This window comes from Larus michahellis, chromosome 9 (genome assembly GCF_964199755.1).
Source record: "Larus michahellis chromosome 9, bLarMic1.1, whole genome shotgun sequence".
In the NCBI taxonomy this organism is placed as follows: domain Eukaryota; kingdom Metazoa; phylum Chordata; class Aves; order Charadriiformes; family Laridae; genus Larus; species Larus michahellis.
The window spans coordinates 45,919,004-45,946,840 of NC_133904.1; the positions used below are offsets into that span (position 1 = coordinate 45,919,004).

The 27,837-nt window shown below is 59.9% G+C and overlaps 2 protein-coding genes across 3 annotated transcripts in view; both read right to left on the bottom strand.

Moving 5' to 3' along the window:
* Nucleotides 1-11: 11 nt before the first annotated feature.
* On the bottom strand, nucleotides 12-20,675 carry MPP1 (MAGUK p55 scaffold protein 1). The gene is made up of 12 exons (XM_074600982.1): nucleotides 20,391-20,675; nucleotides 13,408-13,551; nucleotides 12,979-13,057; nucleotides 11,887-11,972; nucleotides 10,612-10,680; nucleotides 6,652-6,848; nucleotides 6,271-6,377; nucleotides 5,271-5,351; nucleotides 4,573-4,653; nucleotides 3,888-4,090; nucleotides 3,209-3,283; nucleotides 12-1,375 (listed from the first exon to the last, which is right to left on the bottom strand). Exons 1-12 carry the CDS (start codon nucleotides 20,490-20,492, stop codon nucleotides 1,199-1,201), a joined length of 1,401 nt encoding a protein of 466 aa, XP_074457083.1. The 5' UTR covers nucleotides 20,493-20,675; the 3' UTR covers nucleotides 12-1,198.
* A 5,550-nt stretch (nucleotides 20,676-26,225) lies between these two features.
* F8 (coagulation factor VIII) overlaps nucleotides 26,226-27,837 on the bottom strand; it is a 28,292-nt gene continuing 26,680 nt past the window's right edge. For both annotated transcript variants that reach the window (XM_074601131.1, XM_074601130.1), the window contains exons 24-26: nucleotides 27,359-27,507; nucleotides 26,886-27,062; nucleotides 26,226-26,655 (exon numbers count right to left, since the gene is read on the bottom strand). In XM_074601131.1, coding sequence (XP_074457232.1) covers nucleotides 26,500-26,655; nucleotides 26,886-27,062; nucleotides 27,359-27,507 — 482 coding nt within the window. In that variant the 3' untranslated portion in view covers nucleotides 26,226-26,499. The remainder of the gene's footprint in view (nucleotides 26,656-26,885; nucleotides 27,063-27,358; nucleotides 27,508-27,837) is intronic.

The following is a 27,837-nucleotide window of genomic DNA, read 5'->3' on the forward strand; positions in this document are numbered from 1 at the left end:
GCCACTCGCAGTCAATGTTTCAGCACACATTTATTGCTGCTCATTGTTTCCCTGCAGTGGATCAGAACGAAGGTCCCTATTGCACATCAACAGATTTTATTTTTTGGCATCCTTAAAAAAAAAAATTGCACAAGACTTCTTATTCCCTTTCCCCTAGCTGACTGCTGAACAAACAAATGAGATTCTTTCACCTAAATGATGGCTATGGTTTGCCCAGGAGCCACGGTGATGCTTCCTGAACATGGTCATGGTGGGGCTTGTCTGTCAGTACGCTCCTGCAGAAGAAGGAACCCCTTTGTGTAGGTGGTTTTTATGTTTGCATACAGTGTGTGAGACACCCTAGACTTGGGAAAACATGCCTGGATGATCTTTGTAGAGACACTGTTTCTACTGCATGCAACAAACACTTGTGTCTGGATCTAATTTACCCATTGAACTGTCCCTCTGGTGTTTGGTCCGTGGGACTTCCTCAGCTGCTGCCGAGTTTCTCCGGCCAGGCGGTAACAATCCAAGCTGCACAGTGAGAATTTAAATACGGTGAGTTTTTACAGCTACAGTTGCACAGGGTGAATTGGAAAACTCCAACATCAGAACGCAGGGTGAGACCTGCCCGGGGGTGGCACGCTCCACACCACCTTCGTCAAATCCGCGCTCGCCTTTTTCTGCTCTTCCCATTTGTGAGGGGAGACCCTTGGCTGTAGGAGCTCTGGTGTGGTCTGTGCGAAGCCTCGTGAACACCAGCCAGGCTTTCGAGGCGTTTGTGGTGCAGTGTGTGCTCCTGCGATGGCAGGGGACATCTGCCTGCATAGCTCCTGCTCTACCACTTCCTTCGGGACGGACGCAGAGAAGATTGGCCGAGTGCTACAGCAGGACTGTGCTTTCCCTTGCCTGGTGAGGTTGGGGCTCTGTGCTCTGAGCTAACGGCGTGCCCCAGGCGCTGCTGTAGCCACTCACTCGGCACTGCACTGCAGTGCTGCCGGAGGCGCCCGTCCCCTGGGCAGCCCTTGTCCTGCGTTCCCTCAGGAGAGGAGATCCGGAGACCCTGTGTGTGTGTGTGAACCAGCTGAGACCATGTCCATGGAGCGGCAGAGGAAGGGAGTTGTGCTTGGCTGTGTGTGGATCAGGGGAAGCTGAGGAGAAGGCTTCTCCCCACGGCTGCAGGATGGCTGATGGGAAGCGGCTGGGGTCGGATGCCCTCTCAGTAGACCCAGGAGACGGGCACCCACTGTGGAGAGCTGCAGGCCTGCTCAAAGGCTTCCTGCAGCAGCTGGAGGCTTTCTTCCACCCCATTGTTGACCAGCGAGAGGTCAAAGTAGTGTGCGTATCGGCTCCGGATGCTCTCCGAATCCTTCCGGAGCTGCTGCAGAGCCTCTGACTGCAAGAAACGGGAGAGAGTGGTGAGGAGGCTGGGGAGGAGGGGAATTTTGCAGCCCACCCCAACAGGCAAACTCCCTCCCCCCGCAAAAACAACAAGTGGTTGCTAAGTATCGGAGCACAGAGCATCCCTGCAGCTTGTGTGACAAGCGAGGAGCTGTTGTGTGATGTCGCGGACTGTGTGTCTGGGGGTTTTGCTGGAACTTTTATGCAATGCCGGGAGCATCAGGTTACCTGCCCAGTCTCGGATTTATCTTTAAAATGCTTTGCGGCAGCTCCCTGGGAGGAGAAGGTTCACCGAGCAGCAGGCTGCTCGTTACTGCGCTGTGCGGTGTAGCCAGCTCCAGGCCTAAGGCTGGTTTCAAGGTAGGATCCCGTCAGGACGGTCCCTCCTCCCTGGCTTTTGACCAGAATGCTGCTGCCTGGCAGAGCTGTACCAGCCTCCCTCTACTGGTTTTGGCTGGGATGGAATTACATTTCTTCATAGTAAAAGCAAAGCTGCCCACTTTCTCCTGCGGGTAGTCTGCGCGGCTCCCCAGCTAGCAGGGACATCCCAGGAGCGTGTCCCTGCGGGCAGCTGTGCCCTCAGCAGCGAAGGCTGAACCCATTTCCGCGTATCTCCCTAATGCAGCTTGAAACGCAGGTGGCTCCTTGGGGGAGGGATGAGCTTGGGGCGCTGTGCTCACTGCATGGTGCCCGGCAGCTCTTCTGGAGGGAGAGGGGAGAGCAACGGAGCGGTTTGCCTGGGTCATCTGAGCTCTGCTGGGTCACAGTTTGGCTCTGCTGCATCCCTTCCAGCCGGCAGCTACCTGGGCTGCGGCAGCAAGCTATATATAGTGCCTGCACCAGCGGGGCTGGCCCTGCCCACTGCGGCAGGAGTTAATTCCTCTGGCTGGAGGCAGCGGTGGGTGACGGGGCAGGGAGGTGGGGGACAGCAGGCTGCCTCGCTGACCTTTCTGCCCTGACGCTTGCCCCCCTCCCTTTCCCCCTCCCCAGCCTGCTGCATCTGGCTTTACAATCCTCTGGAGGTTAATGTGCCTCTAAATGCTCTGAAGGCTGCGTAAAATCCTCCCTGCAAACTATCTGTATTCTCAAGCTTTACAACCCCCAAATTAATAGGTTGGGAGAGGTGGCTTTGGCTGGGCAGGAGTCCAGGAGCAGCACAGCTCTGTGGGTTTCCCCGTTCTCCCATCGCTTCCTGTGTCCCTGCGGAGGTTATCCCTCAGGGGTGATCCAGGCTGCAGGGCAGGGTGGGCAGCGCTGCTCCCGGTGCCGGCAGCTTCCCGGGGAAATGGCAGCGTGCGGCTGCCAGCCTTGTGGTGCTTGGCACCGCGTGAGTTAATCAGGGCTGCTTTCATCCTAATTTTGGAGGGATGAGCATCTTAATGAGGCAAAGAATGAAAGGAGCTGCTGTTCGTGTGTCCCATTTGCATAGCTGATGGCAGGATAAGCGTTCCTGCTCTGCAGCACTGCTGCAGCTGGAGACGGCCCTGGGTGCTGGGCTGTGCACCCCACTATCTGTTAGCGGCTGATTATGCTGCAGGGATGGTGGCTACTGGGGGGGGTGTCAATCTGGGAGAGAGTCTACGGCTGCAGGAATCACCAATTCCTGTTCCTCAGGTCTGGGCTGAGGACATGGTCCTGCTCTCCTGCACCGCAAAAATGAATGCGGGCAGGAAGAAGCTGATGTGGAGCAGGGGGAGAGCCCTGGGCTTGCAGGGGGAGAGCCCTGGGCTTGCAGGGGGAGAGCCCTGGGCTTGCAGCGGGCTCCTGGCCCCTCTGCCATGGGCAGGCAAGCCCAGGTGGAAGGGGACTCGGCCTCGGTGCCACCCACCTCCTCTGCCTTGTCTGTTGGGGCAATGAAGACTATGAATGGGGAGAGCTCGGCCGTGCGGACGATCTTCAGGGTCTGTGGAGAGAAGGGTGTAGTTACCAGTGTGGCCATTCCTCAGGGTGGGAGCAAGCGCAGCCGGCTCCTGTCCCCCACCACCCCCAGCCAGGTGCCCGTGATGCAATGGTGGGCTATTGGGCCCTGCTCTGGGGCCATGGGCTCTCTGGATGGACTCCTGAGCCTGGGGGTAGTCGGGTGATGTGGGGGCACTTGGGTGAAGCTGGAGCAGGGATCCCAGGATGGCTTCCCCTGCACCTTGTGGGGGAGGACGTACATGCCCTGCTCTGGGCTGGCTATTGGATGCAACCACCACTTTTAAAGCAGCACCCATGCGCTTGGTGTCGGAGAGGGGAAAGTGTCCCCATGGGGGGGCCCGTGCTGGCCCTGCACCCCTACTCCCACAGCAGCCTGGCCCTGGCCTTGCTGTCACAGCCAGTGGTGGGGAATACCCTCACTGCACCCGTATCTCGGGAATGGGAATGCCACCCCAGCACTCCCTGGCTTTTCCTTTGGGAAGGGCGGGTGGGCAGTGCACCGGGGAAGGCAGGGACAGTCACAGCCAGCACACAGGTAGTTCAATCTGTGGCAGCCCATCCTGCCCAACCTTTCCCCTGCTCCCTACCTGGGGCTCAATGTCCAAAATAGCGACTTTGTCCTGCTGGTGGATCTTGTGCACTGTTTCAAACTTGGTGCCAAACATGTTTCCCTGGTAGCTTCCAAACTCCAGGAACTCGTTGGCCGAAATGTCCCGGGTCATCTCCTCGGTGGAAACAAAGTAGTAGTCCTTTCCGTCCACCTCATTCTTCTTCTGGGGGCGTGTGGTGTCTGGGGAAGGAAGGAGATGGTGAGTGCTGCCCCCAGAAGGACTGGGGAACAGAGCGGAGCAGGCAGCCTCTGCTCTGGGTGACATGGGTGTCTTGCCTTCCCTTTTTGAGCATGGGGCTAGGGCATGGAGGACCTCTGTATCTCAACACCAGGCTGTACTAATCCCCTTTCAACTCCTTCCTGCTTGGGAAAAGTAGGGAACTCAGGCAGCCCGAGGAGAGCCATTGGGATGTGAAGAGTGAGGTGTCTCTGCAATGCGGGCAGTAGCAGCAGCCCTGCAGCCATCTGTGGGTAGGTTCAGCCCGTGGGACAGTAGGCAGAGAAGCCATGCAGTGCCCTGTGTGGTGGCCTCTGATACTGGGGGCTTGGTGGCACTGGAGGAACCTCTCCCTACCTCCCATCTGCTGTCAGAAGGTCATAGCTCAAGGAGGTGAGAAGAAACGTGCCCCGTGCTGTGCCCTCCACCCTGCCTGGGTACTTACATGGGGGTGGGTACATGAACTTCTCCGGGTTGTTGCTGAGCAGAGCATTCTTGATGTGGCTACGGCCCACGCCGCTGGCCCCTGCAGAGAAGGAGGAATGGATGCTGGAGATGGGCTCAGAGAAGCCTGGCAGGAGGTGCTCGGGGCCTTCTGCAACTCTGGGTCTGAGGAAAGGTACAGAGCTCCTAGGGCCTTGCCCAGGATCTCCTTTCTGAGCTGGTCCGTGGTGTCTTCCAGCCCTGGAAGAGGCTCTCCCTGCCCTGGGCGTGCTCACCTCCAGCCCCAGCTGGAGACAAGACAGGTTCCTGCTGAGCAGCCAGCATGGCTGGGCTGTGTGGGCTCCCCATGTCTGCGGGGCCCACTGACAAGTGCTCAGCACCCACAGCGTAGGAGTGCTTGCTTTGGTGCAGCTGCGCAGACCAGAGCTGCTTTTAATAAAAATCATCCGTAAAGATACTTAGAAGCTGGAAACTCCTTAATTAACTCTACCTCAGCATCGCAGTGCAGGTGCCAGACCACGCACAGTGACGCATAGAGGAGGTCAGCCTGCTTGGTGACCACTGCAGGCAGAAGAAATGCTCCCCAGAGCTTAGGTTTTGAAGGGCAGCGCTGCCCCAGCCCCTGTCCCCCCCTGGATCCCCCCGGGACCCGCCACACGCAGCACTGGCGCTGCAGAGGATGCCTGGGGCAGGACCTACCGATGAGCACCAGAGTCTTCCTCTTGAAGGCAGGCAGCCTCACCACCTCCTCGTACGAAACCACATCCAGCTGGTCAAAAACTGGGGCGGAGGAGAAGAAATGAGATAGCAAGTGGTCAGAGCTGGCTTGGCCACAGCAGCAGGACCACGTGTGCGTCAGACCGAAGCCAGGTCCTCGGGTGAAATGGATGGAGCCATCAGACCTGGGCTGGGAGCTCATCCCTGTTTGTCTGCTCGAGGAAAAGGGCAGCAGCCTCAACAGCATGTGAGGTGCGGAGGGGGTGCTGGGGAGCTTATCCAAGGGGAAGCCAGGGCTACTCCGCTGTAATTCTGCTCAGGACAGCAGGACCTGGGAGCTGGGCGGGGAGGCGACAGGACGCTGCAGGGAGCTTGTTGCTGGGGGAAGCTTTATTTATCTTGCTGATTTACAGCCTTGTTTATTGCTGGTTGGAGCTGCAGGCCGGGCTAGGAGCCAGCACGTCCTCAGGCACCCGCTTTTGCTGGCCCAGGGCATGCTTAGCACGGGGTGTTTGCAGGGGCGGCCGAGGGGCAGCTCCCTGCCTCACCAGGGACATGGCTTGGCAGCTGTGGGCACCAGTTTGGGCTGCTCACTAATTGCTGAGCAGCAGCAAGGCCACCGCCTGCCCTGCGTTCAGCAGCCTGCAGAGTTTTGAGGGCCTGGGAGGTCGACATCCCAAGGAGCTCGGGGCCAGGAGCGCCAGAGGGATTGTCACCGCAGGAGAGCACGGTGCCTGGCTCCCGTGTGAGCCACCCCCGGCCTCATGCACCACAGAGCTGCGTGGGGACACAGCTGTGCCCACCTGAAGGATTTGAGTCCCTTGGAGAAGGGACTCAAAAAAACTGACAGCTGTGGGGTATCCTCACAGGTCCCCCTGCCAACATGTGGTCTGACTCCCATGGAGGACGGACCCGCCCCTGCCCAGAGGCAGGAGTGATGGCCAGGGCTGGGGATGGAGCCCGTCGCCCTGTTCACACTTACTTGAGCTGTGCTTGGCCAGGTATTTATCTTTGCACTTCTTCTTCTTCCCAAAGGGGCTACAGCTGGGGGATTCGCTCTGACTGGACTGGGTGACGCTCGCCACACGCCTGCCGAGAGAGGAGGACACCACCATGGTCCGGCTGTCACCCTAAGCCCTAGGGGAGCAGCGGGATTGTCCCATAGACGTGCAAGGGCAAGAGGAGCAGGGTGGCTGCTGGGACAGGTAAAGGCTCACCCTGCGGCAGATAAAGGGGACGTTTGCTCCTTTTCCCAGCAGTGATGCTGGTGTTACCCAACGTGCTCACACTCCTGGTAGCACATGCTCACTGTTCCCACCTCCACTCCTAGATCCGGCCCTTCTGGCCAAATCCAGGGACCTACCACTCCTGCAGCTCCGGAGAAGGGATGAGTCCCGCCGACTCGGTGCAGGAGCCCTCCACCCGGCCCTGCCACCAGTTGCTGTCGTCCTTGTTTATGATTTGAATCACGTCACCGGTCTGAAACTTCAGCCCCGCCTCCTTGCAGGGGATCAGGTTGTCTTTTTTGGGGTCGTAGTCAAACTGCGCCCTCATGAACATCTGCAGAAGAGAGAGTGGGATGGAGTCAGCACGGCCGTGCAGGGTGACTGAACTTGGTTGTGTCCAGCTCCCGGTCACCCATTGCATCTCCCAGCAGTGACTGCAGAGACGGCTCCAGACACAAGGTCCCTGCTCCAGGAGGGACCCCTTGCTGCTTTCCAGGCCCCATGAGGCCGGGTAGGGAGAAACGAGAGGCACAAAGTCTCAGATGAAGCTCTCGGTCATGGAGCTGCAGTAAGACATGCTGGTGGGTGAGGGAAGGAGGATGGCATCTTGGCCCTGCTGGGAGCCAGTGAAACAGCTGCTGCCTCTAAGCTGGCCTGCGTGTCCCACAGCTGGTGCTCGACCCCTGGCATGTCTCCTGGGTGTTGCACAGTGCTGGTGAGCCGAACCAGATGGAGACGAGTCCCACCACCCAGACCAACTCGGTGCACAGCAACTGGGGTCTGCAACGGGGTGAGCAGAGAGGAGCCATCACAATGCCACGTCCTGCAGACCCCAGGGAAGGCCACGGCTCCATGGCTGCCGTGCCCTGGCCTCTCCCCAGCACTGGGCACTCCCCAGCACGGCATGGGGGCTTCGGGGAGCCAAGGCTGCAGTGTCACGTCCATCCCTGCCTGGGACTGTCCTGGCCTCTTCAGCATCAGCTGCTCTTGCAATGTTACGTTCATCACAGCTGCAACTGGAAATGAGCTGCTGCTGCTTCCCAGGCCACTGTGCCACCCTCCTGGGGCTGGGGAAGCCCTGGGGACCAGGAAGGCGTGAGAAAGTGGCCTTTCCCTGTCCCTTCTGCTCGCTCAGCTCTTTGGGAGGGAGTTTACAGCACCTGCTCCCACCGGGGCAGCCCAGCCCACTGCCTCCCCATGGCCGCAAGCCCTCCTGAAGCCAGCGGGCAGCTGGGCACCCCTGGGCTCCCACTGGCCCCGAGCATCTTTGCAGGGTCAGGAGAGAAACGGCATGTGGCTTTCCCACACGGACCTTGTTTTCCAGGAAGGCTGTTCAGGAAGAACAGACCGTCAGAGAGCAACAGGATGGATGAGAGTCACCTATCCCCGGGAGGAGGGCAGACCACGCATGTGCACCCAGCCTTTTCTGCACTGCCGCCTGCTCTCGGTGCCTGGATGAATGGTTTCTCCTCTGAAACTCCACCGCAGCTGCAATTTGTCTCCGGCCAGCACAGCCGGCAAGATCAGGGCCAGGCCAGGAATAGCATGGGGGCAAAGCCAAGGCAGGGTGTGGAGGATGGGGGAGCGAAAGGCAGGGTTTAGGGAACAAAGGCTGTGGCTAAGCACAGACCTCACATTCCCCTTGTTCCCCTCCTAGGGTTTTTTTTGTCCTGTGGGCCCGAGGCTGCCAGGAGCCCCCCGCCATGGGGCGAAGTCCTCTCCCACAAGCCGTCGGTGCTCCCCATTGTTTGAGACTTCTGTGATCTATCAGGAGGGTGCTGGGCCCTGAGCCCGGGGCATGCCTGGGGCTGCCCCGCAGTCGTGCCCCTGGCAGGAGATCCTTCTACAGGGGCAGCAGCACCATCAGACCCAGCCTCGCGCTCACACTAACACAGGCTTCCCCCGAGCACAACCCTGTCAAGTTATTTATCCCAGAAAGACAGCATGCAGCAAACAGGCAAAGGGATTCACGTGGGGTGACACCTATGTCCTGTCCTGAGATGTGACAGGCAGGGCCTGGAAAGTCATCCTCCCTGGGTATAGACCATGTTCCACCTTAAAACAATTTCCTACAGCAGTGCCTCCTTCGGTAGCGCTGCTGGAGGCACAGGGCCAGCAGGACACGAACAGGGTTCCCTTTCACTGCCAGAAAAGCAGAGCATATGGATCAAGCTGTGACACGAGAGCTCTCACAATGGAAGACAACAAAAGTGGAATCTCCTTCCAGGATGAGGACTGATGTTTGCTTTGAAAGCACTCTCTGGCACCAGGAAGCTGGTCATCGACACAAGGGACACACAGCAAGCACTGCCCAGGCACCTGCCCGGAGCCCTCTGCTCCTGCCGCCCTGGTACCCCAAGCCAGACATAGCCAGGTCACTTTTGGGAAGACCCTCCCTTACACCAGTTAGGAGTTAGCGTCACACAGCTCCAGGCATCACCACAGACTGCAAAGGGCCAGCTCCAAATGCAAGCTATTTGCCTGCCTGCTGCCAGCCCCCTCTCTGGCGCTGGAAGCCCGGGTAGAGCAGGCTCCAGGATGAGAAACCCTGGCCTTTAAAGTCAAAAGGCTGCGGTTTGCGCCTGGGAACAGGTTGGCGGTGACCTCAAGAGCCCCGAGCACTCAGTGCTTCTTCTCATGAGGATCCTCCCGAGCAGACCTGCCCCAAGAGACACTCAGTTGGCCTCAAAGTGGCTGGCTGCCAGGCTGCGGGGCAAGCCAGGGCAGGGGGGCATCGTGTTGCCAGGATCTGCACCGTCCTGCCTGCCAGACCCTGAAATGAAGGTGACCGTGGGGATCCGGGAGTTGAAACAAAATCAAAAGTCCACTCTCGGCGACGGACTGCAACAAGCAGAGACACGGGCAGCCCGTGGGCTGTGTGTGGTTCCGAGGAGCAGACGGCGCCACGGCCCTGGACATGGCAAGAGGGAGGACAAATGTTGCTGGGAAGGAGTTTGTCCCCGTGTCCTTCCCCGAGCCCATGGCCAGCCTTGGGTGAGCCAGCCACTGTGTTCTTTTCCTCAGAGGTAACTTTTCCCTGGCACGGAGCTGGCCTGGCCGATCGGAGCTGGCTGGGTCAGGCCAGCGGGGTCAGATGGACAGCAGGGAAGGGCAGACATGGGCCAGTGTTTAATAAACAAACACCTGCGAGGTTGGCTGAGCTGGAATGGGGACAGCACAGTCTGAGAGAGAGACGGAGACAGTTTTCACTTGCCACCATGTTCAGAGACTTCAGCGTAAGGAAGGAGGGCGACACGGGCTCCTGAGCCCACCCCAGCACCATCCAGCTCCCACCCTCTGCCTCTGAGCTCCTCTCCCGCTCCTGCCTGCCCACGACAGGGGGGCTGCACTGGGGCTGGCTCCAGCCCCCGGAGACAGGACAGCATCCCAGCCACCACCCACTGAAGTCTTGGCAGAGGAGCCAGCCCCCCCCCCCGCCTCCCACCACTATCCCGAGTATTTCGGTCACGGCAGGACTTCAAAGGCAAAGCCAGGCAGGTGTCACCCCCTGCCACAGCACATCACCCCCGCTCTGGCAGTGGCAGCAGGCACAAGGAGCTGCCTTCCTCTCCCCCACCGCCTCCTTCCTCCCACTCGCTGCTCATGAGCGTGCTGGCGGCATCCGGACCTACGTCACCCTCCCTGCGGCTGATGCACCAGGCGACAGTGACGGCGGGGGGGCAACGAGAGCCCAGTGCTGCACCTGGAGATGCTGCTGCGGCTCCTGTCATGGGGATGTGGCTCTAACGGCCGCGGCTCTGAGGGTGGCGGGAAACTCTCTCACGCTTCCTGCTTTCCCATCACCAAACACCGCACACATGTACCACTGCCGCGTGGGCATCCCAGGCCCACATTCCTATATACACATTGGGTAAATACATCCACACAGGGCCAAAATCTGCTCGTTTGCAGCGATGTAAGCACAGGACGGGTCCCTTCATCCTCCAGCAGCTCAGGCAGGGAGCCATCCCCTTGTCCCTCCCCTGGCTCAGCACAGCTCTTTCCCAAGACTGGTCCCGCTCCGAGGTTTGCTCTGGTCCCACCCGGCCCCACCGCCATGTCCCGGCACAGCCCGCGGGTCTGGAGGCTGCACTTACCTGGAGAGCAGGGAGGCGGCTTTGTTGGTTGGGAATGACTTTTATTGAGACCATCCCCTTGGTTTCTTTCTAGTGAACAAAGGAAGGGGAGAAAGAAGAGTTGGAGGAGGTGGTGCCTGGAGGCAGCCCGACAGCAGCAACCTGTGCAAGAAGCCACCGAGTGCCAGGACCTGCAAAGGCAAGGCTCCTGGGTGCTCCCAGCCATGCTGTGATGCTGGGGGACACCACAGCCTGGGCACAAACAGCTCTGCTAGGGCTGGGCTAAGAGCCACGGCAGCATATAGCTTTGCCATGCTTGTCCCATCCCCATGGGGGGACACCAACACCCCAACAAGGCGCTTGCTGTGGGCACTGCTAAGCATCACCAGAACAAACATGGAGATCTGTATGATCTTTGGCCTGGCTGCCCCAAGCGAGGAGTCTTGGAGGACAGACTGGTTCTGCCAGGTCCCCTCCATCTGTCCCTTCCGTGCTGGCCTCTCACTGCTACCCTGGTGACATTAGAGGCACAGCACTCCCTTGCCTGCCACAGGCCAGATGCACTGTTGTCCCATGTGCTTCACATGGTCCTGTGGGGACAACCATATTTGAAGGCTTGGAAGGACCTCCTGGGCCAACTGCCCTTCTTGGGAGGCAGACAAAGACAAGCTCCTCCTTGGTCCCGCTGTCTGGAGCAGGGACGTCCTGCCACCAGGCAGGAGAGGACTGTGGCACTGCAGCACGTGGCTGCTGCTGGGCCACCTCGGCAGCACCACCACCTCCCTCCAGCCAGGTGCCGTATGTTGGGCATGGATCAGGATGGCCTCGGTGTGCAAACCCAAGGCAGGGCTGAGATCCTGTCCAAAGCTGTCTCTAGCAAGGGCCTGGCAGCATCACCGTGACCTCAGCAGCAGGAAAATGGCACCAAGGTGACCTGCAGGAGCGGCTCAGGTCTGCGAGAGCAGCCAGCTCCCAGGCTGGAGTTGCACGCCAGCCTTGGCAAGCAGAGGTGTTTTCCAAGCCTCACACACATTAGCATATGTCAGGGACTCAGCCAAAGCCTTCGCTGCTGCTCTCGGGAGGCCAGGAACAAGCAGCAAGCACAGACCACCATGGTTGTGTACAGAGACCCGGCGCTTGGCTGTATTACGGCCCCCTGGCACAGCGGGCTGGCTCCTGCCGCGGCACACTGCTGCAGGCGGCGTCTAGGAGGGGGCGAACGCTCAGCCAGCATGCACATCTGCAGGCCAAAGGGGTCCTCCCCGGGGAACAGCCCTGCCAAACACAAATACCTACCAGCATCTTCTGCAGCTGGTCAACTGAGTGGTTGTTCACACTCTGCCCATTGATTTCTAGGATTTCATCACCCACGTGAAGGGAGCCTGCCAGCAACGGGAGAAACATGAAAATGCAGGAACCAGACAAGAGCCGCTCACCAAACCCAACCTACACAGCTCCACCAGCCTCCCGACCCCCTGGGCAAGCTGTGGCCAGGACACCGCGATGTTTGCCTGGGCAATGCATGTGGAGCCACACGTGTCACCTAAGTGCACGGGGAACGAATTCTTCCCCTTCCACCCAATACACGCACTTCATCCAGTCTGAAGGTCATCAGGTTGCTCTCCAGTGTGTGTCCTTCAACGCTTTCGACTGGTCAAAGCACCTGTTTCAGAGTTATTCAAACCCAAGGACCTCACCTGAAGCCCAGTGACAGCCTCCTTACAGGCCCTTAACACAGGCATTCTTGACTTTGTGTTTTCGGTTTATACACCCAGCCAGATTACAGCCTCAGATACACTGCTATAAATCAGGCTCCCGTAGCGTTATTGGAATGGCTCCTGGGTTATTTTGGCAGGGGTAAGCTCAGACTTCCCACTTGGATTCAAGGCTGGAAAAGGGGCCTCTTCTTCTAAGCACAGAACATTTCATTTCCATGTCCCCTTGGCAAGCCCCAAAACCAGAAAATAGCACCTATTTATTTCTTTTGGCACCTTCTTTTGGTCTGCAGAGCCAATCAACAGCAAGCCTGTCCCACCTGTGCACTTTAGGAATGGGAAGAGCTTTCCCTGCAGTCTCCAGGGTATGATCCATCTCTCGTTACAGTGACCCCATCACGCGATGGAGACAGACGGTCTCCGGTTCCCTTTTGGGAGAGCCCTTCCCCCAACCCTTCATTTCTCCCTAAAGCCTCCTGTGCATTAACATGACAACCACGCAGAGAGACCAGCGAGTCCCGAGTTCCTGACGTATTCCTAGTGGAGGAACGGACACAGATGTCCACGTCACAGGGGAAAGCCAGCAGTGCTGGGGAGCCGCCTTATCTCTTCACGGAAAGAAACCAGCTGCAGACGTGCACCCCATACACTGCCTCTACGAGGGCCTTGTTACCTTGTCTGTGAATCATGCCCCCGTGGAAGATCCTGGCCACCATGCAGCTCTGCTTGTCGTTGAGCTTCAGCGTGATTCCCTGGAAGACAGGAAAATCCATGACCGCTCACTGGAGGGGAGAGCTCCCATGCTCTCAGCAAAGTCCTCTCCAGGCCCACGTCCACGCTGGGCTGCGCAGTGGCTGGGGGGAAGCCCCCTGCTCGGCCAGCCCAGCCTGCTGCAGCTCCTCTTGGCACAAGCATCACCACCCTTTGATGGGGCTCGCTCCGGGTCCCCAGGGAGGAGGTGGGATCCAGCACCCTCTTCCCGTGGCCGAAGTGTCCAGCGATCTCCTGCTTCCCCTGAGGCCAGCCTGTTTGGCACGGCTCTACCTGCCCCTCCATCCCCCTGGGTGCCACCACCAAGCTTTGGGATCTTGCCAGCTCTCACCATGGGCTCCTCCGTGACCTTCTCGAACTGGATGAGGCGTATCTTCCGCACCTCGCGGCCGTTGCTGTGGGAAGGGCTGCCCAGAGTAGCTGAGCCGTTGGTATAAATGTCCTCAGTCATGGTGTTCGGGGACTGAGTGATGGCCTGTCGGGGCAAAACAAAGACCGGGGTTTAGGGACTCCACCTGAACAGGGCCTGGGAACGCCGGCTCCCTGCTGTGGGGCTGAGCTACTACTCCACCGTGTCAGAGTGCCTGGGTCGCAGGTGGGGCACAGCAGGAGGAGAGACCCATGTGCTGGAGGAGAGGACAGTGAGAGCAAGAAAAGAAAAAGAGCCAAAGAGCTTCACCCTTGAAGATATGGAGGTGGGCTTGATCTGCAGTTTTCCAGCCTGGGAAACACAGGAGGTAAGAAAACTTTGGAAAAGCTACAGGTAGCAGAAGCCAAAAGAGTCCACAGCTGATCATCTTCTGCAGCAACGAGTCACAAACACCACTTGTGTGTCGCAGCAGCACCCGGCCTGCAGCTGGCTTGTTGCAGAGCATAAAGCCCTGGACAGCTTCACCGAGTGAACGGAGCAGTTCGGGACTCACCCCGGAGCCTGGGGCCAGGCTCTGCTCTTGCTCTGTTTGCAAGTTCAGCCTTTCCTCATCTACATCAATGGGCAACCGACAGGGTGCAGAGCCACATCCGCATCCAGGCACTTAAGACAACGTCCTGCCAAGCCAGCCAGAAACTCCCCATTCCCCTCCCCAGCTCCCAGCTCCAGGCCAGTTGGTGCTGGGCCGGCACTGGGAAGCCAGGCAGGGGCTTTCAGCCATGGGGAAACCTCTGTTCTTCATCTCCAGCAGGCGCTGGCACCAGAGCAGGCAGAGGGTGCATGGGGTCCCAGGCAGAGACCTCCAAACCCACCCTGCCATGCAGCAGGGACACTGTGAAGTGAGCTGCCACCTCCCAGCCCGAGAAAGCCCGGCGCAGTCCTGTTAAGCCCCTCGGGCAACGTCTCCGCATGACTCGCAGACACGCTGCTTTGGCCCCAGGTGCAGTGAACTCCCCTGTAGCCTCTCCCAAACTGGTCCTGGCCCAGCAAAACCCAGGCCAGCTTTGATCCGCGGCCCCTGCCCGCCTTGTCGGCATGTTCGAATCCCCACGCCGGCCCGCGAGATGAAGCAAACCCTCCCGGCTGCCCCACTCCACACCAGGCTGACAGCTTCGCTGCCCGGTTTGCAGCTTGCACCCTCCCTCCCAGCGGCGCCCGGGTCGGGAACCACAGCCCGCAAACCTGCGGGGACACCCAGCAAGGTCCTCGCTGGCTTTAAACCCGCATCAGCGACAGGGCACTGACTTGCCACGCACGCGCGCTGACTTGCCAACACCCAACTGAGCACCGGGCTCCGGAACTCTGTGCCACCGACTAGGGAAGCGGCAGCCTGACCCTGCCACCATGGCCGGCTCTCACTCACCGGAGAGAAGAGGCTGCAGCCTCGTGCCACCAAGGGGTAGGATCCAGCCAGGCCGTGGGGAGGTTCGTGCAGGTGCCACAGCACTAAACCACAACAAAATTAGCTTTGGTAGGGATGTGCCGGAGGTGCTGCCGGGCTCAGACAGCGGCACAGCCCTGTGCAATGGCTGATGGCATGGAGGGAGCCGAAAGCAGAGGTGGCAGAGCCAGGGCTAGCCCGGCCAGCGGGAGAGGTGCTGCAGAGAGGGATGGACCAGCATCAACCAGCGTCCAGGCATGGGCACCATCACAGCCTCGACAAAAGGGGCCGGGACGGGGTGGGAAGGGCACAGGGAGCCCTGTGACCACGCTGCAGTGACGGGGAAGATGCCTGATCTATTTTTAAGCCAACTACTTCTAACAGAGCCAACCAACCTCCTCCTCAGAGGAAAAAGCTGAACGCGTTGGCTCTGGCTGCCAACGGCTTACACACGGAGGAGGAGGCTGAATCCCAGCCCAGAGCAATGCCCGGGCCAAGGACTCATGGGGTGGAAGGAAAAAAATGAAAAGAGAGGAGATTTGGATTAGATATCAGGAAGAAATTCTTTGCTGTGAGGGTGGTGAGCCCCTGGCCCAGGTTGCCCAGAGAAGCTGTGGCTGCCCCATCCCTGGAGGGGTTCAAGGCCAGGCTGGATGAGGCTTTGAGCAACCTGGGCTGGTGGGAGGTGTCCCTGCCCAGGGCAGGGGGGTGGGACTGGATGATCTTTAAGGTCCCTTCCAACCCAAACCACTCTATGATTCTATGAAAAGCGACTTGCAGCCCCCCAGTCTGGCTTGCCAGCCCCAGCAGGGCATGCAGCTACCGTGCTGCTCACAGAGCAGAGGGACACATCCAGCAGCGCGGCACCAGAGCCGAACCAGCAGGTGGGAGGAGGAAGAGGAGGACGAGGAACTCCTCCACCCATGCCCGAGGCCAAAGTGCCCGTGAGATGGTTTGAGTCAGCACAGATCACACTTATCTTGGTCATGCCTTGGCAAAGCGTTATGCTGTTCAATCCCCGGCTTCAAACCCCTGGGCTCAGCAGAGCCCGATGACCCCGGACACAGCACAGTCTGCTCCAGGGGCTGGGAGTTCCCATCCCCGTTGTCCCCGCCAGCTGAGCCTCCCAGTCCTGACCTTTGCTTTTTGCTGACATCTGGAGAAAACACCCAGCCCTCGACGCTGACGCAGCACCAGTGCCACCCTGGTGACTCCCAGAGAGCAAGCCTTGTCACCAGAGACTCCCTGCTGTACCTGGGGACGGCCACCAGCCCCTTGATGGCAGCTCTGAACCCAGCAGGGTCCTCCGGCAACTCCCTCTGCCCCAAAAGGAGCCACGCTGGGATGGCGTGTGCTTTTGCTGACCGCACCGGGCAGCTGGAGGATGGGGATGGGAAAATGGCCGGCTCACGAGGAGGACCCACGGGGTGGCAGCTTCCAGCCCTGGTGTTGGGCATCCAAGAAGCCAGAAAAGGGAGGCGTTATGTTGGGCATCCAGAAACAGGAGACGTGTGTGGCTCTCACGCTCCGCGCACATGAGCCCGGCCAGCCAGATCACCTCCCCCGCGCTCTCCTGGCAGCCGCCACACTCTTGGCCGGCTTGGCCTGGTCGTGTTAGCCCGTGACCTCAAGAGCCTTTTCGAGCTGTGCTGGCAGCGGGCCAGACCCCCGCTTCTTATGCTCTGCTGGGCAGGAAACATCTGCGAGGGCTGCTAAGAGCCGGCTCGGTGGCCACCAGCCACTGCCGGTTGTGCACGAGCCCCGGGCTCAGTCACCGCTGGGGCCAGCCTTGGGACACGCATGAGGCGAGGAGGTTGGGGGGCTGATCTGGGCAACAGGGCTGCTGCCCTGCAGCACCTACAAGTGCCTTGCAGGTGGCTGGCGAGGGTACAAATCCTGATCCAGGTGGCAACACGCATGGGAGCCACCATCTCCACGGGTCAAAGAGGTGCACCCCACCTCCCCGCCTGCCTTTTCCTCAAAAGCCTGGATTTCTGCCCTGGATCCCGGGGTGGAGGGAAGGGCACCATCTCCCCGCGCAGCCTTTGGCAAGAGGGAATTTGGTGAGCGTGGAGCAATCCTCGGAGAGGACCCCGGGGCTTGGCGTCTTGTTCCTTGGCAGGGTCGGCATTGTCTGCCAGGGTTGCTCCTGCCGGGCTGCACGCCACCAGGCAAATCAAACATTAACTGGGCAGCTTGATTGCAGGAGGCTGAAGCAGCACTTGGGGAAAGCAGCACCGTAGCGCAAAGGGCACGTTCGGTGGTTTGGTTCCTGGGCTCTCCTTGCTGCCCTGACCAAGAGCCTTCAATATCATATGGCTTTGGAAGAGCACGGTGAGCAGGTGGAGAAAGGTCAGACACTGCTGGCGTTGCCACGCGGGCCCCCAAAGTACAGCAGCTGGGATGCAGGAGGGCACCCTGGAGCCGGGATGTTCCGGGATTGCCCTCTCGGCTGGCAGGGAGACACGCTCCGCTGCCCACCGTAAGCAAGAAAATCCCATCTCTCTCCGGGAATCATCAGCCCTCCCATTATCATCACCGCGGGCGTGCGCAGGGAAGGCTGGGGCACTGCTTGCTGCAGAGGTGTCCTGGGCCCAGCAACCTCTCCTCCCGCCCGACAGTGCTCCGACTGCGCCTCCCCACCGTCCAGCAGATGTGTGCGGTCTCAGTACAGCTTAAAAAACACAGGAATGTGTAAAAAGAGCAAACTAGCAAAAAAAAAAAAAAAATAAATTGAGCTTGGGAGTTGCTTTTGGGCTGCTCCAGCAGGCTGGGAAGCAACAGCCACGTGGACATTTAGAAGTAATTCATCCCTGCCTTCTGCCGGGGGCTACTGCCTTCTCGTCTCTGCCAGCACAACCACAGGAGCAACCTCACCCAAGACCCCTTCCAGCAATATAATCCTTGGTTTTTGGGGTTTTTTTTTTTGTTTGTTTTTGTTTTTTAAAAAATGGTAATTTAAACCAAGCAGGATTATATTGCTGATGCTGGGAAAAGGCTCAGTAATACCAGCAGGTTGCAGCCGGAAGGGGAACGGAGAAATAGGAGGGATACAAGAGGTCACGGGGGCCAGAAGGTGCCGCCGGCTCTGTGTGCCCTCGCATTGACTCCAGATGACGGAGTGCTGCAATGGAGAAGGGCCAGATTTCCAAGGGAGCCCAGTCGGTTTTGCTGAGGCACCATCCTCCCACCAGGAAAGGCTGATGCAGCCTTCCAGATGTGGTTGTGAAACCGGTCACCTCCAAGGGAGAGGCAGTAAAACCACAACACTGACAGACAAAATCTTGAGGAGCTGCCCGGCCGCTCCATGCCCGCCTCCCAGACCAAGTCCTGCAAAGCAGCTTTTTCCCTGCAGCCGTTACAGACCGGAATGTGGCAAAATACGTTTGAGATTAAAAAGTTGGAACCAGCCCTCCCTGCCTTATTTTGGTCAAGCCCAGAAGTTTCGCTCGGCTTTCAACGACTAGTTTTGCCCATGGTAATTTCAGGATTTGGTCCCTGGCAACTGTGGCCTCGGTTTGCTCTGGATCTGGCGCCGGTTGGATGCTGGGAACTGCTGCCCACAGGGAAGCGCAGTGTCCCCTCTGCACCCCCAAGCTCAACCCTCTCCAGAAGCACCCTTCTTTTCTCCACCAGACTCCTAAAGGTCACATTTGCTGCCCGTTTTACAGCAGGGGAACTGAGTCACAGCCGATAAGGGGACATGCCCAAGGTCACCCTGCCAACCAGGCGCACAGCTGGGAATAAAGTCCACACCTCTTTGGTAAATCTGTATTTGCCAGTTGGGAGATAAGGAGAAGGCATGCAGGCACATGGTGGGGCTTAAGGGAAGAGGGCATGCGGCTTCCTCCACTTTGGCTTGTTTTCTAGCCATGACATGGCATCCACTCGCCGAGGGCTTGCGTGCCCTGCCGCCGTGGGAGGAACGCAGGACGGCACTTCCCAGCGCACAGCTCTGCCAGAGGAAATGGGGAAGAGAAACCTCCCGGCCGCCCTGTTTGACTCCGGCCAAGGAGCAGCCAGCCAGACCCAGCATTCCCCCTGAGAGCTGCTGCTGCTGGGCGATGTCCCTGCTGTCCCATAGAGGGGCCCACTGCCACCGTGGGCCAGCACCATCTGCATGCAGGCGACATGGGGACAAGCACATAAGTGACGGCAAGCTCAGGACACGTAGCCCCACCTGGGTGCCAGCCCTACAGAGCTCCTCTTAAAAGGCCCCAGGCAGATCCCGGTTCGCCGTCTCTCTCTTTATTCCTCCTGGAGTAAATACACCGTAACGCCAGGGAGCCGTAGGCCAGCTCCTACATTTTCCATGCCCCACTGCCATCATCAATTTATCCCTGCTCTGCCAGGATCCTGCAGGCAGAGGGATGGGAAAGCTCCTCTCAGCAGCTGCCTGATCCAGGCACTTTGCTTTGAAAGCTTTTTATTATTTTTTTTAAAGCATTCTGCCGGGGTTGGGCCATAAAAGGCGCACGAACCACTGGTGTGGGACAGATCTGACACATCTCTTTTGGATGCTCTAGCGTCCAACAGGATGGGCCAAGGGCAGCGCTTCAGGGAAATTTCCTCCCTGCTCTCAGAGGCCCCCCACAGCCGCAAGGACCCCTCAAGCCCAGGCATGTCACGCCATGGCTCTGTCAGGGACTCCTGTTCAAAGTCGAAAATCTCTCCTGGGAGAAAAGCACCAGCTGCTTAGCACTGGGAACTGTTGACCTTCCGCTGGTTGGACCCAAGCTACCCCAGATGACACCAGCTGGGGAAGGAGCCCTCCCAGCACAACCGAGACATCTGGTACAGCCTGCTCTCCTTCTGTTGGAGGTGGGGTGCGTGCACCGCCCCCCCAGCCCATTCCCAGCCCCAGGGTAGGAGTGAGAAGGGCTGGTTGCATCCTCATTCTCTGGGGCCGAGACCCACCACCACCACGCTGTGGACCCGGAGGTTGCTCAGCAGCTGAATCAGCTCATGTGACAGGCAGTTCCAGTTCAGACCAGCTACAACTTTGCAGCAAAACAAGCACAAGCTCCTCAGTGGCAGGATGCTGAAGCCTTCCTCCCCTCCACCCAGCTCCTTCTCCCCTGCCCCGGGCCACACTGGCTGACCATTCCCCCCAGGCGCCCCGTGTCCCCCGGCAAGGAGCCCCGCTCCTGGGGTGCTGGGGACCAGCAGTGCCACATACGGGGCACACACCTGGATGCCCACCCCGGGTGTCTCTGCCTTGGGGACCCCGCTGCGTGTGCGGGAGGGACGGGATAGCAGGGGATCCCCGGGGGCTTCGTGCCGGGCCTGAGCTAGGCGCAGGGTGCCGGGCCCTCGGGGAAGGAGGGGGACACAAGGGATATGGGATGGCGGGGGGCACCGTGGGGGTCCCTGCCCGGCCTTGGCAGGGATGGGGGGGCCGGGGTGGGGGGTGGAGGCAGAGACGCGCTTTCCCGTGGGGGAAACCGGGACTGCGGCGGGGGTGGATGGGGCGGGGGGGCGCTGCCCCGGGGCCGCCGCTCACCTCGGGCTTGGCCCGGTTCTGCAGGAGGTGCTCCAGGTAGAGGTCGGAGAGCGCCGTCCGCATGCTGCCGGCGCTGGCGCTGCGCCCCGACTTGAGGGTCATCCCGCCGCCGCTCCGCCGCCGCCGCTGCCGCTCCGCCGCCGCCGCCAGCAGCTGCAGCCGGTTCCGCTGGCTCCAGCAGAGCGGCCCGGCTCCGGCTCCGCCGCACGGCCCCGGCTCCAGCAGCGCCGCGGGGCCGCCCGCACGCTCCGCCCGAGAGGCGGCGAGGGGGAGGCCGGCGGCGGCGGGCGGAGCCAACGGCCGGGGGAGGGACGGGGGCCGGCCGCAGCGGGGGCTGCCCCCTCGCTGCCCCCCACCGGGCCGGTGCCGGAGGTGGAAGGGTTGGGGCACGGCGGCCCCGCACAGGCGGCACGTCGGCGGCTCGGAGCCCGGCCTGGCTGCAGGCCTGGGGTCTTTTTTCCCCCGCGAAACACGAGTGTCCCCTTCGTGTCCCTGCTGGGAACAGCCCCTGGCCCGTCACTGCCCCCCGGGTGTCCTTTTACCCCCGCGAAACACGAGTGTCCCCATCGTGTCCCTGCTGGGAACAGCCCCTGGCCCGTCACTGCCCCCCGGGTGTCCTTTTACCCCCGCGAAACACGAGTGTCCCCATCGTGTCCCTGCTGGGAACAGCCCCTGGCCCGTCACTGCCCCCCGGGTGTCCTTTTACCCTCGCGAAACACGAGTGTCCCCATCGTGTCCCTGCTGGGAACAGCCCCTGGCCCGTCACTGCCCCCCGGGTGTCCTTTTACCCCCGCGAAACACGAGTGTCCCCATCGTGTCCCTGCTGGGAACAGCCCCTGGCCCGTCACTGCCCCCCGGGTGTCCTTTTACCCCCGTGAAACACGAGTGTCCCCATCGTGTCCCTGCTGGGAACAGCCCCTGGCCCGTCACTGCCCCCCGGGTGTCCTTTTACCCCCCCGAAACACGAGTGTCCCCATCGTGTCCCTGCTGGGAACAGCCCCTGGCCCATGCTGGCCGCCGGACGTGCCCACGGGCTAGCAGAGCTGTCAGCCTGCACGCCAAGGGGGGTGCTGGCAAGTCTCGATGCTCCTGGGACCCTGCTGGGGGGGTGGATGGGGTGTTGGCTGCACCCCTCATGCTCATGCGGTTGCCAAACCCAGGGTGGGAGGCTGGATCTGAGAAAGGCTTTTGTCCCCTCACAGCCCGGGTGATGACACGGGGACACCTCGCCAAAGCAGCATCGGGGCAGACCTGGCTCTCACAAGCCGATGGTCGTCTCCGCTGGTGCACGGAGCGGAGTGTGCTGGGCTCCGGGGTGTCTCCAAGGTGAGGAGACCCAGGAATTTCTCTGTGCTGCAGCAGGGATGGCCCCGTTCTCCTTGCGCTGCTCTGGGTCTTCCACCTCCTCGAGCACCCGTGACTCGCATGGCTATGGGTGGGATGGCAGACCCCTGCATTCGTCACCTGCGCGTGGCAGGAAGGGCTGTCATCAAACTTCTTGTGCCCTCACTGTAAGTCTTACCCATGCCAGAGCCGCCGGTGAAGTCTGAGCTTTATTTGGGGATGGGAAATTAATTCTGCTGGAATCTTCTTTAAGATAATCACTGAAAGGATTTTTCACACCATCCCCGGGCCCGGGATCCTGGGGGTTTTGAGGTTTCCTTGCACCAGACTCCCCTACTGCTGCTAGATGAGTTCCAGAGGTTGCCTCAGTCTAAGGTTACCTTAAGAAATACAAGGAAAAGAAGGGTGTAAATCCCTAGAGAAAGGAAACAGGACAGCAGGGGCATAAGAGGAGGAGAAAAAGAAAAGCAAAAAAATCCATCTTGTTCTGACAGCAACTTTCTCCTGCCATGTGGGAATAAACCTGCTCGCGACTGGGCCTGCGTTCCCAGTCTTTGTGGGGCAGGCGGTGGCCAGGGCTGCTCTCCTCGGGGGTTTTGCTGGTGGCAGCCCCGGGGATGTTCAATCCTCACTCAGATTTCACGCGCCCGATGCTGCCAAAACGAATCCCTCTGATCCCAGAAGCTGTTTTGAGTCTCGCAGCAAAACTCTCTACTGGGGAGAGCAGAGAGACACTGGAAACCCTCCTTTTCCTTGGATCTGAGTGTATTTTGAGGCAGGGTCAGGCCACCTTCCCTCTGCTGATGTGCAGCATCCAGCCCCTCTCCCTCCACACACACACACACACGTGCCACTTCCCTTGCTCTGGGGCCACCCACCCTAAGGAACTTCAGCCCCAGGACAAAGCCGGTGCCCTCTGCGCAAACTGGTTTTACTTGTGTGCACAGCAAGTGGCGGAGCGAGCCTGGCCGTCCGCCCACGTGCACAGAGGGCGAGAGGGTCATTTGGGGCAGCACAACGAGAGTTCCCCGGCGGGGGCTGCTGGGTGCCTGCTCTGCTGCAGGCTGAGGCCAACGGGGTGGACAGGGAGCCCCCCGATCACAAGGGGCAGCGCACCCACCCCTCCAGCCTTGAAAAACTTCATCCTTCCCAAGAAACTGCCTAGAAAACTCCATCCCCCTGGGATGAAGTTCCTGCAGTGGTCTCCAGCCCAGGACTGCCCCGTGGGGCTAGCTGGCCACCCCTTTCTCCTCCGCAGCAGATGTGTCAAGTGGATGGGGATTGAGAGGGAGAAGGCCATGGATCTGCCGCTGATTGGGGTGGGGAGTACGGACATACAGTGGGATCATGGGGCATGGCTTGGAAACGTGCTGCCCTGGGCACATCCTAGAGGCAGGACACCTCGGCTCCAGGCTCCTCTTGCACTCACGGGCTAGAAACAGGCTGGAAACAACGTGGGGTAGGAGGCGAGAGATACAGAGAGCAGAGAGAAGCCCTGCAGTTAATTGTGGAATACGTAGTAGGAAGGAGAAATATGGCAAGAGACAGAAAAGGGAAGTCTAAGTCTGTTCATTCCCTCCTGGTTACCTACGGGGAAACCGAGGCAGAGGAGGTGGTGAGCAGCTTGGCCCTAGATCCATGGCTGAGCTGGGAATTAAGCTGTGTTTTCCTGAGTTTGCTTCACTCCCTGTCGGCCACGGTGCCTGCTCAAATGCTCTCTTCAGCATGTTGCATCCCTTTTCAGGATGGAAGGGATGTGTTTTGTCTTCCTGGAGACACCAGATAGCTGTGTGATCACTGTATCAGCCAGCCCAGGCAATCCTAGCCGCTGGGCCATGACAGAGAATAAGATCCCTGGTGTCCAGGAGGATTTGGCCAGGCAGCCCCGGCCACAGCAGGGCTCTGTGCCGGGTGGTGACTCGGCAGGGCATGCCCTGGCCAAGAGGCAGAGGGCTTTGTCCTGGTCCAGCCCTTCCCCTGCACAGAAACCTCTGTGGCTTGGGGGAGGCTGTGATGCATCTCGGATCTGCGTCGCGCTGGGAGGAAGCAGCGTCTGGTCTCCGTTCCGCACAAGATAAATGTCAAGAGACATTTCCAGTAATGGATGCCAGAGCTTGGCAGGCTCTGACACGTCTGCCCACAGCCCCTTCCCAATGCTCTCACTCAGCACAGCCCCTTCGCTCCTTCCTGGGTGGCTGGAGAACACCCTGGAGCTGCTCAGGGCTGGTTGGCGAAGGCTGCTCGGCCACCTGCAGAGATTTCAGCCCTGTTTCCTCCAACCAGAGGGGGCTCTGGTGCACACAGCTTTTTCTCTGATCTGTCACCAGACAAACGTGCCACAACACAGCAGCCTGTTTCTGGAGGCTGATGCCTCCAGATGATGAGCCTGAGCATCCACAGGCAGGAACTGCGTCCCCGCTTCGGCAAGCAGAGCTGGCTACCAGCCCTGAGAGACCAGGCAGCCAGGACCGTACAGAGCAGCCAGTCCTGTGTGATGGACGGCACCCGCATCTGGGCCAGCTCCTGGGTGGGCTTGTGGTCCTCACCAATCTTTGTGTTGCTAAAACCCCCTGCTCTTGACCAGCCCCGGTCAGCTCCTCACCCTGATGGATATTTAAGCTTCAGCTGCTCAGGCCCAGCCTGGCCTGCAGTGGAAGCCATGGACAGAGGGTGCAGATGTCTGCCCTTGTCCAAGGGCACCAACACAGGGGACTGGGCCAGTTCCTCAGTGAGGCTGTGCGGGGCTCTGTCTACAGTCCAGCTGCTGTTTGGGGCTGAGCTGCTGCCTCTGCTCTGTTCTCTCTGCCACCAGGCCCCTCACCATGCCTGGGATGCTCCTCTGCGCTGGTGGTCCAGAGGCTGCAGCCAGCTGTCCTTGAGCAGCATTGGCCACTGCGCTCAGGAGAGATGCAGTTGCCTTGGAGCTGAGGAAGGTTGCCTTGGGAAGGGTCCAAGGTGGTTGTGTCCTCCCAGGCCGAAGGCTACCCTGCCTCAGGCAGGGGTGTTCCCCTTTGAGAAGCTTATGGCTCCAATTCCTGTCTTCAGGCCAGCGCTTGCCAGGCAGCCTCTCCTCACATCTGTGCCTGGTTATTGTCAGAATGCAATTAAGCCAAAGGGTGATTGCATCTCCTGCCCGGGGCTCTAATGTAATCACTGCCAGGGCCACAGCAAAGGCTCCTTGTGCAGCAATGTGGAGCCCGGCAGTTCCATCAGGTTTTTTCAGCCCTGCTTCGTTTGAGACAGAAGCTTCTGATCTCCGCTGGGTGCAGGGTCCCGGACGGGTCAGGCCACTGGGCTGATCTGCAGCACGTGGCCCTGCTTCCCCCAGACCCAGGCCGTGATGGAGAGCGTCTGTGCACACCGCAGCCATCCCATTGTCCCCGAGGGCAGGCAGAAGCTGGGTGGCTCAGAGCAGCCATTCCTTGCACAACCCCCCTGCCTCATGGCAGGGACCTGGCGTCCCCACCACGACCATCCCCTTGTGGGGGCAAAGCTCTCCTCAGAGACTCCCTGATTCTGATGGGGTGCCCTGGGAATTCACAAGCCAACTGCTGGCCAGTGCTGGGCTGGTGCACCTACCCTGCCCATCCCACTGTGATGGCGGCCAGTGCCTGGCTGACCCCCGCCGTTCTCCCAAGCCCCCTCACACTCCTGCTTCCCACCCCACGCCAGAGGTGTTTGTGGGCGCCCCCGCCACAGAGGGAGGACTCGCAGTGCTGGGGATGGGTTGGGGCAGGCTCTGACAAGCCAGCAGTGATGACAACGCTGCCACCGCCATGGAGGAGAAGCGTGCTGCCCAGCAGGCATGACCCCGTGCCTGCTCCACCACCCACCAGGCGCTCCGGGCCTTTACGAGGTGGCCATTGTTTGGGAAGGTCCTCATCCCATGAGAGCCGGTGTCAGCCTGCTTGTCACCATTCCTGGGAGGAGAAACATCTGCCACTGTGTGGGGTGGGTGACAGGGAGGGAGAGAGCCACCGGTGGCAGGAAGATGGCTCCGGCCCATGACACACCTTGCTGGGGATCATGGCAAGGTGGCAGATCATCCAGTGGTCCATGTCCCACCAGAGCCCCAGGGAGCCACAGCCACATACAGAACTCCCCCAGTGAGCGAGCAGGGAGGGCCTGCTCGAGGCAGCCATGGAAAGCAGGATGGTGGCACCCAACCACAGCAGCAGGAGCATTATGGGAAGGAGACGAAGGGAAGTGGAGTGCCAAAGCCCAGTGCTGAGTCAGGCTGAGCGAGCCCAGCCTCCCTTGAGCCACCGATCCCCACCAATTGTGAAATGGATGCTGGGGCCAGGAGCAGGGCCTCCTCCCCCAGCCCTTATCTTTGCTGCTTCCTCCTCCTCCAGGACTGTGCCCGGGCAGTCCCAGCTTGTGCAAAACGGAGCTGAGAAGCTCTGGGGCTAATTAATTACTAGCTGCTGGTAATGCTGACTGAGCCCCCGGGGACTCCAAGGCTGAAGCAGAGGAGAAAGTGCAGAGAAATACTGGAAAATTACTGTTTAATTCTTCAGCGTTACACTGGAAAATTACTGTTTAACTCTTCAGCATTACGTCTGAATATATGGCATCTGGTAGATGAAGGACAGGAAGAGGCTGATAACGAGCCAGCCACGGTGACAGCTCTGGAGACCTTCTCCTCCCCGGCAGCAGGGGTGGCCAGGGCCCCGGAGGGCTGGCTCCAGCCCTGGTGAGAGTTCAGTGTCCGGTTGGATGCGGGTCCTCGGGCCAGCACTGGCCATGCCTGGCCCCGCAGCCGTCAGTACTCCTGCTGAGTGTCGCAGCCGAGCAGCTCTATCCGCAGGGCGATGTGGTTGTGCCACCGGCGGGGGTGTATCTTCACGTAGCGTGCAAAGAGGGGGGGCTCCAGAGTGTTCGTCACTGTGCTGGTGTGGTCTTGGTTTGCCTTGAAAATCTGGGGAGGAGAGAGAAATCAGGGGGTGCGCTCGCTTCTGCTGGTATAGCGAGCCCATGACGTGATCAACCCAGCCAAGCACCACTTGGGAACCCTTTAGGGAGGAAAAAGCACAGCCTGGTTCATGGCTTTTGCAAAAAATCCTGTGAGAAAATTTGCTGCCAAGGTCTGTGCTTACTGCCCCGGGGGTGACCATGGGCTGCCTTTGGCTGTGGATCAGCTCTGCTTACCTTCTCCTTGCCGTCCTGCAGGACCGGGCTCCAGTGCACCCCGTCCTGGCTGCTGGAGACAGCAAACTCCTTCACAAACATGTGGGTGAAGACAGCTTTGGCACCTTGCGTTATGATTGCGGTCACCTTCTTGGTTACTTCAAAGTCCACCTGCAACCACTCGCTGGGGCTGTTGCTCTGGGAAAAGACAGACCGCCTTCAGCCCTTCAGCAGCAATGAGAAAGACAAATTCATCGCAGCTGAAGCCAAGCTAGCCCTGCACGTAGACCTGGGCATCACCTGCCCTCCCTACCAGGCATCTGGTTGGAGCTGCTGGGTGCTAAATCAGGCAGCTTGCCCAGTGCACGTGGCTGTGCACGCTCCCCGCGCAGCCCCGGCCGGGAGAGGTTGCAAGCACCCAGCCTCCCTGCTGGGATCCCACCTGCTTGCCCGTGCCCCAGCTGCCTGCCCGGCCATCTTCTTGCATGGGCTACCTTTGGCCTCCACGCGTTGGTCCTCCCCTGCAGGTTCAGGCGGGCCTGGGAGGGTGACCAGCTGGAGAAGACATTGCTGCTGCAGGAGGACGCAGAGATGCGCTGGTCAGGGATCCTTCTGTTCTCCATTCCTAGGGGCATGGAGCAGCCTGGAGGAGAGGAGCGGTGCTTGTTAGAGGAGGGAACAGACCCACCCAGCCGCCCTCCGTGCACTTTCCCTGGTTACAGGTTCTTCTGTGCCTTGCTGCAGCGTCACGGTCCCTGCACTGCTCAGGGCCCCTGCGCGCACCAAACTATACCCGCCACTAGTCCCACCTTCTTTTCTCCCTGGAGATTTTATCTAGGAGGAAGGTGAAGAATTTGTGCATCTGCCAGGACATAAGGAGAAACTGTCTCCAGGGGGAGGACACAAATACTTAGCGGGAAGACACCCTGCACACGCTGTGATGGGGCACGCTTGGGGCACGCTTGCTCCTCTG

Bases quoted from the DNA above. Each gene is read 5' to 3' on its own strand.
- MPP1 (XM_074600982.1), bottom strand. From the start codon at position 20,492: ATGACCCTCAAGTCGGGGCGCAGCGCCAGCGCCGGCAGCATGCGGACG. The intron at 11,973-12,978 runs GTAACAAGGCCC...CGTTGCTGGCAG, and splicing joins GGGCATGATTCACAGACAAG to GCTCCCTTCACGTGGGTGAT. The intron at 10,681-11,886 runs GTAGGTATTTGT...TTTGTTCACTAG, and splicing joins ACCAGCTGCAGAAGATGCTG to AAAGAAACCAAGGGGATGGT.